This window comes from Corvus brachyrhynchos, unplaced genomic scaffold (genome assembly GCF_000691975.1).
Source record: "Corvus brachyrhynchos isolate BGI_N302 unplaced genomic scaffold, ASM69197v1 scaffold59, whole genome shotgun sequence".
In the NCBI taxonomy this organism is placed as follows: Eukaryota; Metazoa; Chordata; class Aves; order Passeriformes; family Corvidae; genus Corvus; species Corvus brachyrhynchos.
In genome coordinates, this window is record NW_008246054.1 from 5,787,302 (window position 1) to 5,799,678 (window position 12,377).

Consider the following 12,377-nt stretch of genomic DNA (forward strand, 5'->3'; position numbering starts at 1 on the left):
ATGTTCGCGGACAGGACGGAACCCGGTGCCGACGTGCAGTCGCTGTGGAGGAGCGCCCGGAGCGCGCGCTGCGAGGTGGTGAGAGACCCCCGGGAAGCCCCGCTCCGCGCTCTCGTACCCCCGGGCCGGGCAGGGCGCGGCTGTCAGGCGCTCCTGGGGTCCTGCCCTGACGTGCCCCCTCCATGTTCGTCCGTGACCCCTCCGCAGGTCCCGCGGCTCCAGCGCGGCCCGGGACCGAGACCTCCCTCTCAGGGAGTTGTTGGCACCGTGCAGGGGCCGGGGACACCGGCTCTGTCCCTTCAGCGTTTTTCTGATTTAGCCCCTGTGTGCGAATCGGCAAAGAACAGCCCGTGCGGCTGCCGCCCCGCAGTTTGAGAATTGATAATTCTGCGCTGTCACCGTGTGCGCTGCTCGCTCATTACTCTGGAGCTCGCTGCCTTCTTGCCTTCTCCCGTCCTTCCTATTCCGTGCTGTAAAGCACTGCCTGAATCTGACTGGCATTCGGGCATCTTTGCCTCAGATCAGATCATGAGAAAGTCACAAGCGCATCACCAACACCTGGGCAGGTACGAAGGTACCCTGTGTTTAACCATGAACCAGAGGTGTGCAGAGGGGCTGGAATGTCTCATTGAAATGGCAGGACGGGGAAGGTGCTTTGAATGCTTTGTGCAACGTTTGTTTGTCTGCTTGGTTTATAGACTGCCTGTCTTCTTTTACTAGAAAACTTGCCAGACTGGGAAAATTTCAACAGCAGAAGCTGCAGTGCAGTCTCATACAGCCCGAGACACTGCGGTGCAGACAGAACTGAGCAAAGATGCTGTCCAAGACTTCCAGCAAGAAGTCCAAGTAGATTACACTGGGCTTCTGTCATTCCTTCAGAGAGTGGAGGATGCTGTTATCAAAGAGCTAAATAAAAACTGGAAAAGTCATGCCTTTGATGGCTTTGAAGTGAACTGGACAGATCAGGATGAAACAGTAAGTGACAGAATTCAGGTCATTGTCCACACGGAGTTGGTTGCAGTTACTCTGTTAGTTCTAGTCCTTACTGCTGTAATTGTTCTTGCCAGGTTCTAATAATTAAACATTACCAGTTGAGTTGCCTTGGGGTTTTTTTTTTGTCTTTCTCCTTCTTTGGTTAAACTGTTCTTCCTGCTGGTGACTGAGCTGTAGCAGCAGTGAGAGGAGGAAGCCTGCAGTTGGTGTAGGCTTTTCTTCAGCCCCTTCAAAGCACTCCAGCCTAGCAGGGATCTAGGAACAGTTGCAGTCAGTGAGTTGGCAGCTCTTCCTGCTTAGATTATGTTTGTTTAGTGCATGGTGCTCAGGAATGGAAGCAATTTGTATCAGACAGTACATGTTGGGACTGGCATTTTCAAACTGTTACTTGTGGAGCTCAGCGAGTGCCAGACTCGCACCTGGCAGCTGCTGTAAACTCTCAGGCACAGCCTTCCAGAGTGTGTACTCTCTTGAGAGGTTGTGTTTGAGTGACCCTTGTGTTGTGGGTTTGTTTCTCAACAGGAATTCAACAACCTTTTCACATAAATTCTTCGACTGAGGAAACCCCACACTGTAATCACATGATCACATCAGCGGTGGGCACAAATCTCATTTCTCTCTGTTTGGGGATTGTTGCTTCAGTGCTTGGATTTGATCTCTTCCAGGTGTTGTGTTTGCATACCTTGTCATACCCAGAGGCTCAGGATCAAAACCTGCAGGTCACCAGTGTTTCATGGAATGCCACAGGATCTGTCATTGCATGTTCCTATGGCCGGTGAGTATCCGGATGGATTTGGGAGTGCAGCTGAGGCTGATGTGATGTCTCAGGCTGACCTGAGATCTAGATATGTTTGCTTTCTCTGCAGTAATATACTGACATATATATATATCTATCTATCTATATATACACCCCCCTTATGCAAGTTAAATAATTAATCTTCAAAGTAACAAAATCTCAGTCAAGTCCTGAATTATATCTTCTATTTCTTCTACCTTCCCCCCACCCTGAATATGGATACATGATCTTACTGATTTGTTTCTAGGTAGATTCTGTTTGAAAAATGTGAAGAGCAGATGCAGTTGCAAATATCTGTAGGTGAGGTTTGGGAGAATGTGCTTTATCTTCACTGCGATCGTGATGTTTAATGTGGTCTCTGAGCACCCTGGATGAACTTGGCACCTGTTCACGCATGTGCCTGGTGCCATGGACATGTAACAACACATGTTTAAGGATTTCTGAAATAAGGGTTGCACAAATCATTTATCTAATCCATTAATGCCTGTAGCAGCCCCCTCTTTCTTGGCCCTACTGCTGCCCTTATTCTTTTTCTTTAATGCTCTCCTTTCCTTAGATTAAAAGCCTCAGCAAAAAGGGTATCCATGAGGGAATATGTAGGGAAGAGTAAAACAGGGCAAACCTGTATGTTAGTTGCTCCTTCTGCTCTCCCAGCCTACAACAGTTTGCAGATGAGGATGTGGTTTCTGTGTCTGTGGGTACCCTCAGCAGAATTCCTTCCATGAACTTTCCATATGCACCCTTTTGATTGTTCCCATTATTTGAATGGTGAGTAGGTCTTGGAATAGGGAAATTGTACCCGAAATTTACTGGCTAGCACTTTGTTGTAAGCACAGACATGTGCCCTGGCAGATCCTGGATAAACCAGCCCACAGAGAAGTTCAATCCTCTCATGATTCCTTCATGGGGGAACACAAAGCAGCACACTGAGGTGACCAGTGGGGTATCCCAGAGCTCTGCTGGACTGGGAGCCCCTGGAACACACAAGGCAAGATGTAGCTTTTTGTTTTTCAGGTTGGACGATGGGGACTGGAGCACAGAAAAATCCTATGTTTGTACCTGGAATCTGGACAGAAGAGGGTTGAATCCACAGCACCCTGACCTGGTGGTGGATGTTCCCAGTTCTGTCATGTGCCTGGCTTTCCATCCCTCCCAACCATCACTGATAGCTGGTGGGTTGTTCTTACCTCAGACCATGCATGAAACATACCCTTTTTTCCTGCAACCTGGATCCTTCGGTTTCTCTCTCCAAGTTCAGCCTCAGATTTCCTGTAAAAGGAACAGTGTTGCAGCTCCTCAAACTGAGGAACTGACGCCCACCAACACAGATAAGTGCACTGTTGCATCTGAACTGGGACTTGCTGCCTCTTCAGTGACATCTGCTTTTTTATCATCTTCTCAGAGAGAGGTGACAGAAGGAAATCCTGTCCTGGCTGTAAGGGAATAATATACTTATTTCAGCAGGGCAATATTCTCTTACACCAGACCTGGCTGTGCCCTGCACAGAGCTGCCCAACCTTTGAAGCTGGTGGGTCTGTTTCTGCCATTGCTCCATTTGTGCATTTGTTCTGAGCTGTCAGACCTTAGATATTTTGTCCTTTCAGGTGGCCTGTTCAGTGGGGAGTTGGTGGTGTGGGACACCAGCAGGACAGAAGACCCTGTGATCTGGAGGACAGGGATGACAGATGACACCCACACTGACCCAGTCTATCAGGTAACAGAGAACATTGACAGCAGACAGGGCTGGGGCAGGTGAGAGTTGGCACTGCTCTTTGTCATCCCTTTGGGTCCCATCCACAGCCAGGCAGTTCACAGACATTGCAGCAGTTATATTCTTTTCTGGTTGGCTATTTTCCCCCAAATCTAGCTCCTGAACAGACACTTAGCCTGTAAAAAGTAACTTCTTTCTCCCAGTCCAGGATAAATGAAGAGCAGACCATTCTCAAACTGTAATCGTTTATTAAGGGAGATGCCGCCAGTGATACTTGGAGTGGTTTAAAAACACAAACGGCAAAGTGTCACTGATCCTTGGAAGCTTAAAGCCACATGCTTTAAGGGGATTTACAAGCATGTCACGCGGTCTGGCTTCCTAAGGATTTTGCCTTCTGGGGCCTTGTGACTCTGGACATTCTGTGTATTTTTCTCATCTGATAGGAAAATGCTGTTGTTTGGAGCTGTGTGAAAGTGCCATAAATGCCCATCCCAAAACTGAGGCCAGGTGAACCATAGAAACTGCAAAGGAGATTCAGCCTAAAAACCTGGCTGCATTTCTCTCCTTGCATCTGTGTCTGTGCCAGCTCCCAGCAGAAGCTGGTTTGGTACCAGGCTGATGCCTGGCTCTGCTCCTACATCCGGGTAGATGGAGTCACCGCAGGCTGCATGGGCTGGGCAGTTGTGACAGTCCCCGTTGTCCTGAGCTCATGGCATTTGGAACAGGTTAACTGGTTACCTGACACCAAGCACAGAAACCACTCCCGGCTGTTGAGTGTGGCAACAGATGGTAAGATCCTCGTGTGGAGGGAGGAGCGGGATGGGCGGCTGGCCTTGGCCGAAGGATTTGCCATCGTGGCTCAGCAGATCCCTCGCAGCACTCGGCTGAAGAAGGTGAGTTCAGCAGCTCAAAGAGTGCTCTTTCCACAAAAACACTCTGAACCCTGGAGCCCAAGTGTCAGAACTTGCCCTGCTCCAAGAAGGGCCAGGAAGAGCCCCTTCTGAACATGCTAACCCTTGATGCACAGCTCCTTTACCATATGGAAATCATTCTTGGAAGACTGGCAACAGCTGAGGTTTTGCCATGCTCTAAAGAGAAGTTTCTGGGATGGAGAACTTCCTTGTAACGTTAATTTATGTGAACCCCGTTGTAGGAGGGATTCAGAGATTAAAGGCTGAGCAGAGCTAGAAACACAGAGCTGTCACCAGCGGTGCTGTGAACAGCCCACTGACGCCCCGGCAGGCTCTGCCCACGTGTGCCTCTCTCTGGAGCCCCAGCTGACACCAGCTCTCTCTTTCCCCAGATGGCCTGGGGAGAGGTAGCCGTGGGGGTGACCTCGCTGTCCTTCTCACACTTCGATCCTGGTGTGTTTGTTGTGGGCGTGGAAGGCGGGTATTCCCTGAGGTGCTCCACTGCAGCCCAGACTCCGGCTCTCCTGCGGCCGGGTGGCTCCGTTCCCCTCAGGGCACCGGCAGAACTCGCCTTCTCCCCTCATGCTGGACCTGTGTACTCTGTGAGCTGCTCGCCCTTCCACAGGCAAGTGCTGCGTGTGGGACACTATCGTTGCCAGGCTCTAAACACAGATTTTTCAAATAGCCCCTGGGGGTGTGTACAAGTTCCAAAAAACCGGTCACCTGGCATTGGGAACTTCCCGTTGTAGGAGAAACAACATCCACTGGCTCTGGTGAAGCTGCCTACTGGAATATGCTGCATATGGGCACATGAGCAACATTAGCACATTCCTTAGATCATCCTGTTTGTTACAATTAAAACTCAGTTTAAAGCCAAGGAGATGAAAAAGTCCTGCACTTGGGCAGATTACTAAGTATCTTACTATCTGACATCAGAAAACTCACCAGTAGCTGCCAGAATTTAAATGAGGAGCTCCCATCTCTGCCAGCAATTCACCCCACCATCCGTGGAGGCCCCAAGCCCTGTTTCTGTGAAACATGCTGACAGCCCGGGTTTGCATTTAATTTGCATGAGACAAGCCCAGCTCGAACAATGTCCAGCTCTAGATCAGCAGTTCTCAGGCAGCCCTGGGCCACAACTCATCAGTGGTCAGTACAAGCCCTCATTAAGCTTAATTGAGGGCAGTAACAAAGCTACATCTCTACAGCCCACAGCACAGCCTGGCAATTGCTGCTTTAGGAAACACAGACCTTTACAAAGCAGGAATATTGTCCAAGGTCATGCTCCTTGACTGATTTTTTGTTCTTTATCATTAGCAATAAAACAAGAAGAGTTGTGTCTTGCTTCCTCCCTCCCCCAGGAACCTCTTCCTGAGCTGTGGGACCGATGGCCAAGTTCACTTCTACTCCATGTTGCAGACACAGCCCCTCTTTGCTCTGCAGTTATCCAAGAAATACCTGTTCTGTGTATGCTGGTCTCCAGTTCGACCACTGGTTTTTGCAGCTGCGTCTGGGGAAGGCAAGTAACTGCAGGTGCCTCCTCTTGAGCATAAAATTAAGGGTGTGGTGGGTATTAATTAGTCAAGTCGATTGTACTGGTTAGCAGATCCCACAAGCACAGAGCAGTGGCTGTTGTCTGCACTGTGTAATTAGTACAAAGGAGTAATTTCTAACTTTAGCAAGGTGACCCAGCACAGTTATTTTTCACTTCTGATGGTACCTTTAAATCTGTTGCCACAGTCATGCACAGAAATACAGTACAGCAAGATCACTGTGGCTCAATCTATTTCCAGCTTGTTTTTGACATCTACTTCCAGAACTAATGGTTTAAAATGATAACTTTTTCCTTAGAAAATTGCCCAAGCATTTTTGAGTTAAAGAATGGAGATTTCACGGAATTTGGCAAGCTGGTTTCAGGTTTCTGACAGCAGAACAAATCTGTGCTGCCTGCAGTGATGTCAGCTGTCTGTCACAGCCTAGACACCCATCAGCAGGGGAAACAGCTTAAAAATAACTCTCAGTCCCAGACTAAGCAGATACTCACCTGCTGTTAGATACGATGTCTGTTGCCATGAAGCTGCAATGAGTGTCTGTGTCTGCAGGAGAGGTGCACCTGTTTGACCTGGCGAGGAGCATTCAGAAGCCCACTGTGTCCCTGAAGCAGTCCATGAGCGACTGCCCCGTGTATTGTTTGGAATTTAACACCAAGCACACGCGGCTCCTGGCAGCAGGGGATGCTGCTGGGACAGTCAAAGTCTGGCAGCTGAGCTCTGACTTCACTGAGCAGGGACCAAAGGAAATGAGTTACCTGGACCAGCTGGCAAGTGAGATCATGGACTAAGGCAGCAGCACAACAGTTATGTGAAGCTTGTAACTGCAATGACTCCAGGAACAGTTCCTCACTCACCTGTTCCAGCATTGGCCTGGAAAACTCAGGTAACCAACACCTGGAGTTGCCTCCATGTAACAGTTAAATTTGCATTTAGCCATTAAACACAAGATGATGTGGTTCGACCAGTAACTTTTATTGAAGCACACTGCAACATGTTTCTTTTCCCTAAGTTTTAAGCTAAGCACTTTAAGGTTACATCATAAAGTAACATTGATTATTGTAGAGCACAAAGAGAGAGAGACACATGCAGAGCTACAGTCAGCAAACGTGAGCATGTCCTTTGCATCTTTTGGTACTAGTGTTTCAGATCAATTCACAAAGAGTGAACGTGTAAATTCTATGTAGTCATAGGCAGAAGGCAGTTCCCTGCCCTTGCCATCCATGTAGGGTTTCATGTGAGAGATGCAATAATCGGCCTGTTCCCGGGTCAGGTTCTGAAAGAGAGAACAGCGAGGGGGTGAGAGGGCTCTGGGGCTGCCAAGGGGCATTGACAGGCAGCCCTCCCATTCCCCAGGGCAGAAACCAGAGCAGCACAACTACGCCCAGGATGGAAATGCTCTCGCTGTTGGTACTATTTGGTTACAGGTTGGAAGACCTGACCAGAGTCTTCCCACCGAATAGAAGACAGAACAGGTAACTGGCACAAGGAAGCACTGCAAACTCTTATTTCCCTGCCAGCTGGTGGTATTCAGACAGGAAAAACTTGCTGTCTTGGCAGGGCAGCAAGAGGGAGGAGATGTTCATACTGTATAAGCTTAGGCTCAAGCTTTTCCTTTGAATCACTGTCTGGAAAAACATCCCCCTCTAGTTTCCCAAATGATGGAGGGGAAGCTCCAAGTTCTGAGGACAGTGCATTCCCTTCCAGGCCTTGGAGTAGCTCTTGTTTTACTGAACCTGATCAGTTCTTTGATATGTAAAGCTTTTCCTCTTCCTCTATAGAGCCAAGGAAGCAACTGAGTAAGGCTGTCACAGCAATTTCTGTGTTTGCTGCAGGGGATCTCCTGGCAGGGTCAGAACTGAGCCCCAGTGACATGAGCCTCCAAACCACTAGTGCTAGGCTTCATCTATGAACAAAAGTCTTGTGTGTTCCTCCCTGGGGGTTGACAACCAGCACTTACCTGGTAGAGCTCCTCCTTGGTCACGTAGGGCTTCCCCTCGGAGCTGAGGGCACGGAAAGCGCTCTCGATCTCCTCACTGGATTTCACGTTCTCCGTTTCCCGGCTAATCATGAAGGCCATGTACTCCTGCAGCGAGACATGTCCATCCCTGCCAGAGAAACACACTGTGAGCACCCAGAGCACAGCACTAGAGGGCCTGGAACTGTTCTGGAAGGAGTGGAAGTCTTAACGCAGGAGACTCAACACCAGATCATTCTCTGAATTTCTTCTTTACAAATGACAGTCTTGCCTTCCTAAAAGCTTTCACGTGAGTCATTGTAAAAATAACCACAGCTCTCAGCCTGTGAAGGACCTTCCAGCCAACACCTCTGTATTTTACGGTACAAGAAAGATCCAACCCACGTACCTGTTGGGATCTACAGTGTCAAGAATAGACTCAAACTCAGGGTCTGGCTCTCCTTCCTCAACCATGGGCAGATCGTAGCCGAGAGAGCGCAAGCAAGACTTAAACTCCTGGTGATTAAGTCGTCCAGATTTGTCCTTGTCAAAGTGCCTAAAAACATAAAAACAGAACCCACATGTGTCAGTTATTGAATCCTGAGAGCTGTAAATGGGGCTGAAAACTACATCAAGGTTATAACCAACCCCTATTCTGGACAAATGAGTTTGTATCAATAAAAAATTCTATCTAGCATACATGAAAAATGCACACAAATTCTTAACTTTGCTTGAAAATCACCCCTCCCCCACAAAAAAAACCCCAGCTGTATTCCCAGCTGGAATGCATTGGCACTGCCAGCTGCAGGGGCTGGAGGCTGTTGCCCTCTGGCAGAGAATGGAACAGCTCGGCACAAAGTGGGGCAGACAACAAAGGAGCCACAAATGGGTCCTGTAAACAGGAGCCATCCATGTGCCAGGAATATCTCCCAAGGCTTCCTCTCTCATGTGTTCCCTGCAACTCACTTGAACATCATGCTGAATTCCTTCAGGGCCTCCTCGGTGACTCCAGTGGTGTTCCTGAAAAGGAAGCAGCAAAGCTGATTAACAGTTCCTGAGCTGTGGTACTCCGAGTCCAGCAGCTGCACCACATGGTGAGGACACAGGAACAACCAACCATTCAGTGTGGGAACACTTGTACACACTTATTCCACAGAATAAAACTGTTCCACTAAGATCCCACCACTGCTCATGGCCAATGGGAGCTATTCCAAAACTGCCCACTTCATCCCTCTGAAGGGAACTGGGAGGTGGTGAGGATGTGGAAGCCCACTGCATCCATTGGTCTGAGCACAGGAGACTCCTTGGCACAGACCATGCAAGGCTGGCTGCAGGCACGAGCAGCTCTGGCTCCTGTCTTTCCCCCCCCCGCCACTCAGACACTTCAAACCACATGTGGGCCAGGCAGTACCGGGCTTGGATCTGCTGTTCCAGGTTGTGTTGCATCCTCATCCCCAGCTGGTCCAGCTGGTCCCACTGCTGTGCCAGCCCCACAGTGCTGTGTTCTGTGTATTTGTTGTCCAAGATAAGTGCCTCTTCCATGGCTGCTCCAAGGTCCTCAATCTTCTTCAACTGGCTCCTCATAGCTCGGATCTCTTGGTGCTTGCGCTGTGAGAAGGGAGCAAAGAGGAGAGAAATCATGGAGCACCAAAAAAAAAAAAAAACAACTACCTTAAAAAGTTAGAACAGAGGCTGGCAGGGGAGGAAGGGTTATACTTTTCTCTTTCTCCTAGGACTTTATGTACATAATACCGGGATTTGTGAAATAAGACTCAGAGCAATGTTCACCTTCATGCTCGCTATTGGAAACCAGGGCTTGCAAACCAGTTCTGGAGACTAAAAAACCTCTTAGGTTCATGGGAAATATGCTGAAAATACTGTATCCTCTCTCCCCTAGCCCACCTCCTTTAGGAAAAAGGAAAACTTCATCAGTGTTGTTTAATGGCCTGTGATGTAAGTAGACATCAGATACGTAAATAGATAATCCCAGAGGTCTCTTCAGTATTCCAAATGTCTAAAATCAATTAAGATTTTCCCATATAATTACATGCATTTCCCTTTCCCACCCTGTGTTCCCAAGCCAGCTGAAAATGCTGTTTTAGCCATAGGTACACATCACTTACTTTAGTAGCTTCCAGCTGTGACTCCAACGTTCCCGATTCCTCCACCATACATGATCTAAACACAGAACAACAGTGAGAGAAGGCACTCATCTCGAAAAAAAAGGCATGTGGGGCTTGAAATTAACAGTCCTTCCTTGAAATGAAAAATCCTTTCAGGTATTTAAACACTGGTTTTGTGTTTTGTTTATTCTGACTCATCCTATTTCAGACTGACACTGTACATTTTTTCTGATTCTTATTTCTGTATATAGTTAATTTCTAGCCCCATTTGAAAGGCAACGTGATCAGCAGCCACACTTCATGCCAGACTGAAAGCACCCGCTTTACTGGACCTCATGGAATTAGAATTTAGTGCAGTTCCACCCCCCTGCCCCGTGCCCAGCACACACCACACACACCAACTGCAGGTGAGTCACTGGGGATGGGCTGTATTTGCAGTCAGGTACAGGAGCTCTACAAAGATGTGTTACAAAGGGGAAAATGAGGGTAAAAAAAGATGGTGAGAACTACTGGTTTGGTTGAAAAGTAATCTTAATGAGGCATAATCCTTGCAGAGAGCTACAGACCTCTGCTGCTCAGCAGTGCCTGGTGGAAAAGTGCCTTTCCCACCCCACCTCTCCATGCTGCACCCAGAGCAGCCGAGGCTCAGCCACTCTGCCCAGTGATTTCCACCCTGACCTTTACATGCAGGTCACCACTGTGGCCAGGGGCTCCAAGATCTCCTTCACACAGACTAGCTATGGACAGTCTCTGGATGCTGCTTTTCCCCCACCCCAAGATCCCAAGCAATTTCTAAGCAGCCGTGTTTGGGAATCTCTGTCCTTCCAACACGTACGGTGAGAGCTCGCACTGGATGACCCACACATGGACAGTGAGTCTGGGTGCTGTGCAGGTAGGGTGTCCTCTGACTCGGGTATTTAAGTTCCTAAAACCTGAATATCCGTTATTTCAGTCACTAAAACCAGTTTTTCATCCCCACTGGACTCTGTACTCCCACATGCTTTTGAGCCTCTTGAGAATGGGGATTTCAAGTGCTGAATTATTCTGTAGCAATGAAAATGCACCAAACATCTGGGTGTTTCTCACCACAGGGTTAAGGCTCAGACTCAATGCCCGCCTAGAGATGAAGCGCGCACCCAGAGCCTTGAGCAGGAAGCTGGGAACCAACCGTGGAAAGAACCAACAGGGAAACAAACCTCCAAGCATCTCTAAGCCGTGAAAGTTAGTTGGAAGGAAAGCGAGCCTTGGAATTAAAGAGTGCGTTTGAAAACCAAAGTGAGGTAAGAAAATAAGAGGAAAAAACCTTCCAGATAGATCATCCCCAACTTCATACTGATAGACACGAATGACACGACGATATGCTATGCTAGTCAAAGGAAAGAAACCAAGTAAATTCCAAAAAGGAAGAAAGAAAGAACAGAGGAAAGAACACACCAAAACACGACCACTGCAGTGGAGCCACACTCCAAGCCAGCACTGCCTTGCAGCAAACACAAGCAAGTTCTTAATGAGAGAAAATTATTTAAATGCTGATTGCACATACACAAAAATAAACTGTTATTATTTTAGTGTAAGTCACAAAAAAGTGAGTCTCGCTAAGAGACAAACTGAAGTTTTGCAGTTAACTCATCTACAAATTGTTTAAAAGCATTTTTCTTCCTAAACTCCAAATTGTTCTTACTCCCTTTCCCCAAAGAACATCCTTCCCAGGCAGTGCTGGGCACACACAAGCTGCAAAGCAAGGAGTGTGCACGGCAGCTCTTCTCCTGACACTTCCCTGAAGCTCTGCCTTCCCTCTTGCCAAGCCAGGCTAAGCACAGCCAGTGCCTCTTGGAACTAAATCCATGTTTTTAATCTATTCACACAGAATTAGGGACAAATTCTGCCTGGCGTATCAGCAGCCCTCTGGTAATTTGTTCAACAAAAGAGCCTGGCATGAGGATCTCTAACTCTGACCCTGCATCTTTCAGTGAATGGCTCCTTTCTGTTCACTCGTTCTTGGATACCAGAATTAATCTACAACACTACTTGACAAAGGAGCAGGGAATTCAGCATCCATTCCAGGAAAATCTGCTCCGTTCCATTAAACGGTACAACAAAAACAGGGCAAACTATTTTTATCTGACAGAACACAAGAGACTGTGATCATTACAGAGCAAATAAGCAGCAGAATTATCTGCTAAGATTCCATTCTTTTATTAAGAAAAGCTTTCTCTTTAGGAGCAAGGCCCTGGCCTCCTCCAGCCCTGTGCACAGGCTCACACACAGCCTCTACCCTGGTCCAGACACTGTTTGTTGGCATTTGACATCACATCACAAAGCTTCCACTGTGCTCA

At 48.0% G+C, this 12,377-nt stretch overlaps 2 protein-coding genes across 13 annotated transcripts in view; one reads left to right on the forward strand and one right to left on the reverse strand.

Moving 5' to 3' along the window:
- WDR34 (WD repeat domain 34) lies at positions 1-10,434 on the forward strand. Of its 2 annotated transcripts, XR_001865617.1 has the most exons (10): positions 1-78; positions 721-975; positions 1,659-1,768; positions 2,804-2,961; positions 3,394-3,503; positions 4,226-4,393; positions 4,804-5,036; positions 5,773-5,930; positions 6,514-6,847; positions 10,293-10,434. XR_001865617.1 is itself a non-coding variant. In XM_008642254.2 (9 exons), exons 1-9 carry the CDS (start codon positions 1-3, stop codon positions 6,750-6,752), a joined length of 1,509 nt encoding a protein of 502 aa, XP_008640476.1. In that variant the 3' UTR covers positions 6,753-6,922. The 2 variants fall into 2 exon arrangements, 1 of the variants encoding a protein (XP_008640476.1); XM_008642254.2 differs by lacking the exon at positions 10,293-10,434 and having other exon boundaries at positions 6,514-6,922.
- Positions 6,916-12,377, reverse strand: part of SPTAN1 (spectrin alpha, non-erythrocytic 1) — a 46,337-nt gene continuing 40,875 nt past the window's right edge. For 6 of the 11 annotated variants that reach the window (XM_017745451.1, XM_017745450.1, XM_008642255.2 and 3 more), the window contains 7 exons: positions 11,345-11,407; positions 10,042-10,096; positions 9,330-9,526; positions 8,885-8,938; positions 8,328-8,474; positions 7,922-8,069; positions 6,916-7,237 (listed from right to left, as the gene is read on the reverse strand). In XM_017745451.1, coding sequence (XP_017600940.1) covers positions 7,112-7,237; positions 7,922-8,069; positions 8,328-8,474; positions 8,885-8,938; positions 9,330-9,526; positions 10,042-10,096; positions 11,345-11,407 — 790 coding nt within the window. In that variant the 3' untranslated portion in view covers positions 6,916-7,111. The remainder of the gene's footprint in view (positions 7,238-7,921; positions 8,070-8,327; positions 8,475-8,884; positions 8,939-9,329; positions 9,527-10,041; positions 10,097-11,344; positions 11,408-12,377) is intronic. The other 5 variants (XM_008642257.2, XM_017745449.1, XM_008642256.2 and 2 more) reach the window with 1 other exon arrangement.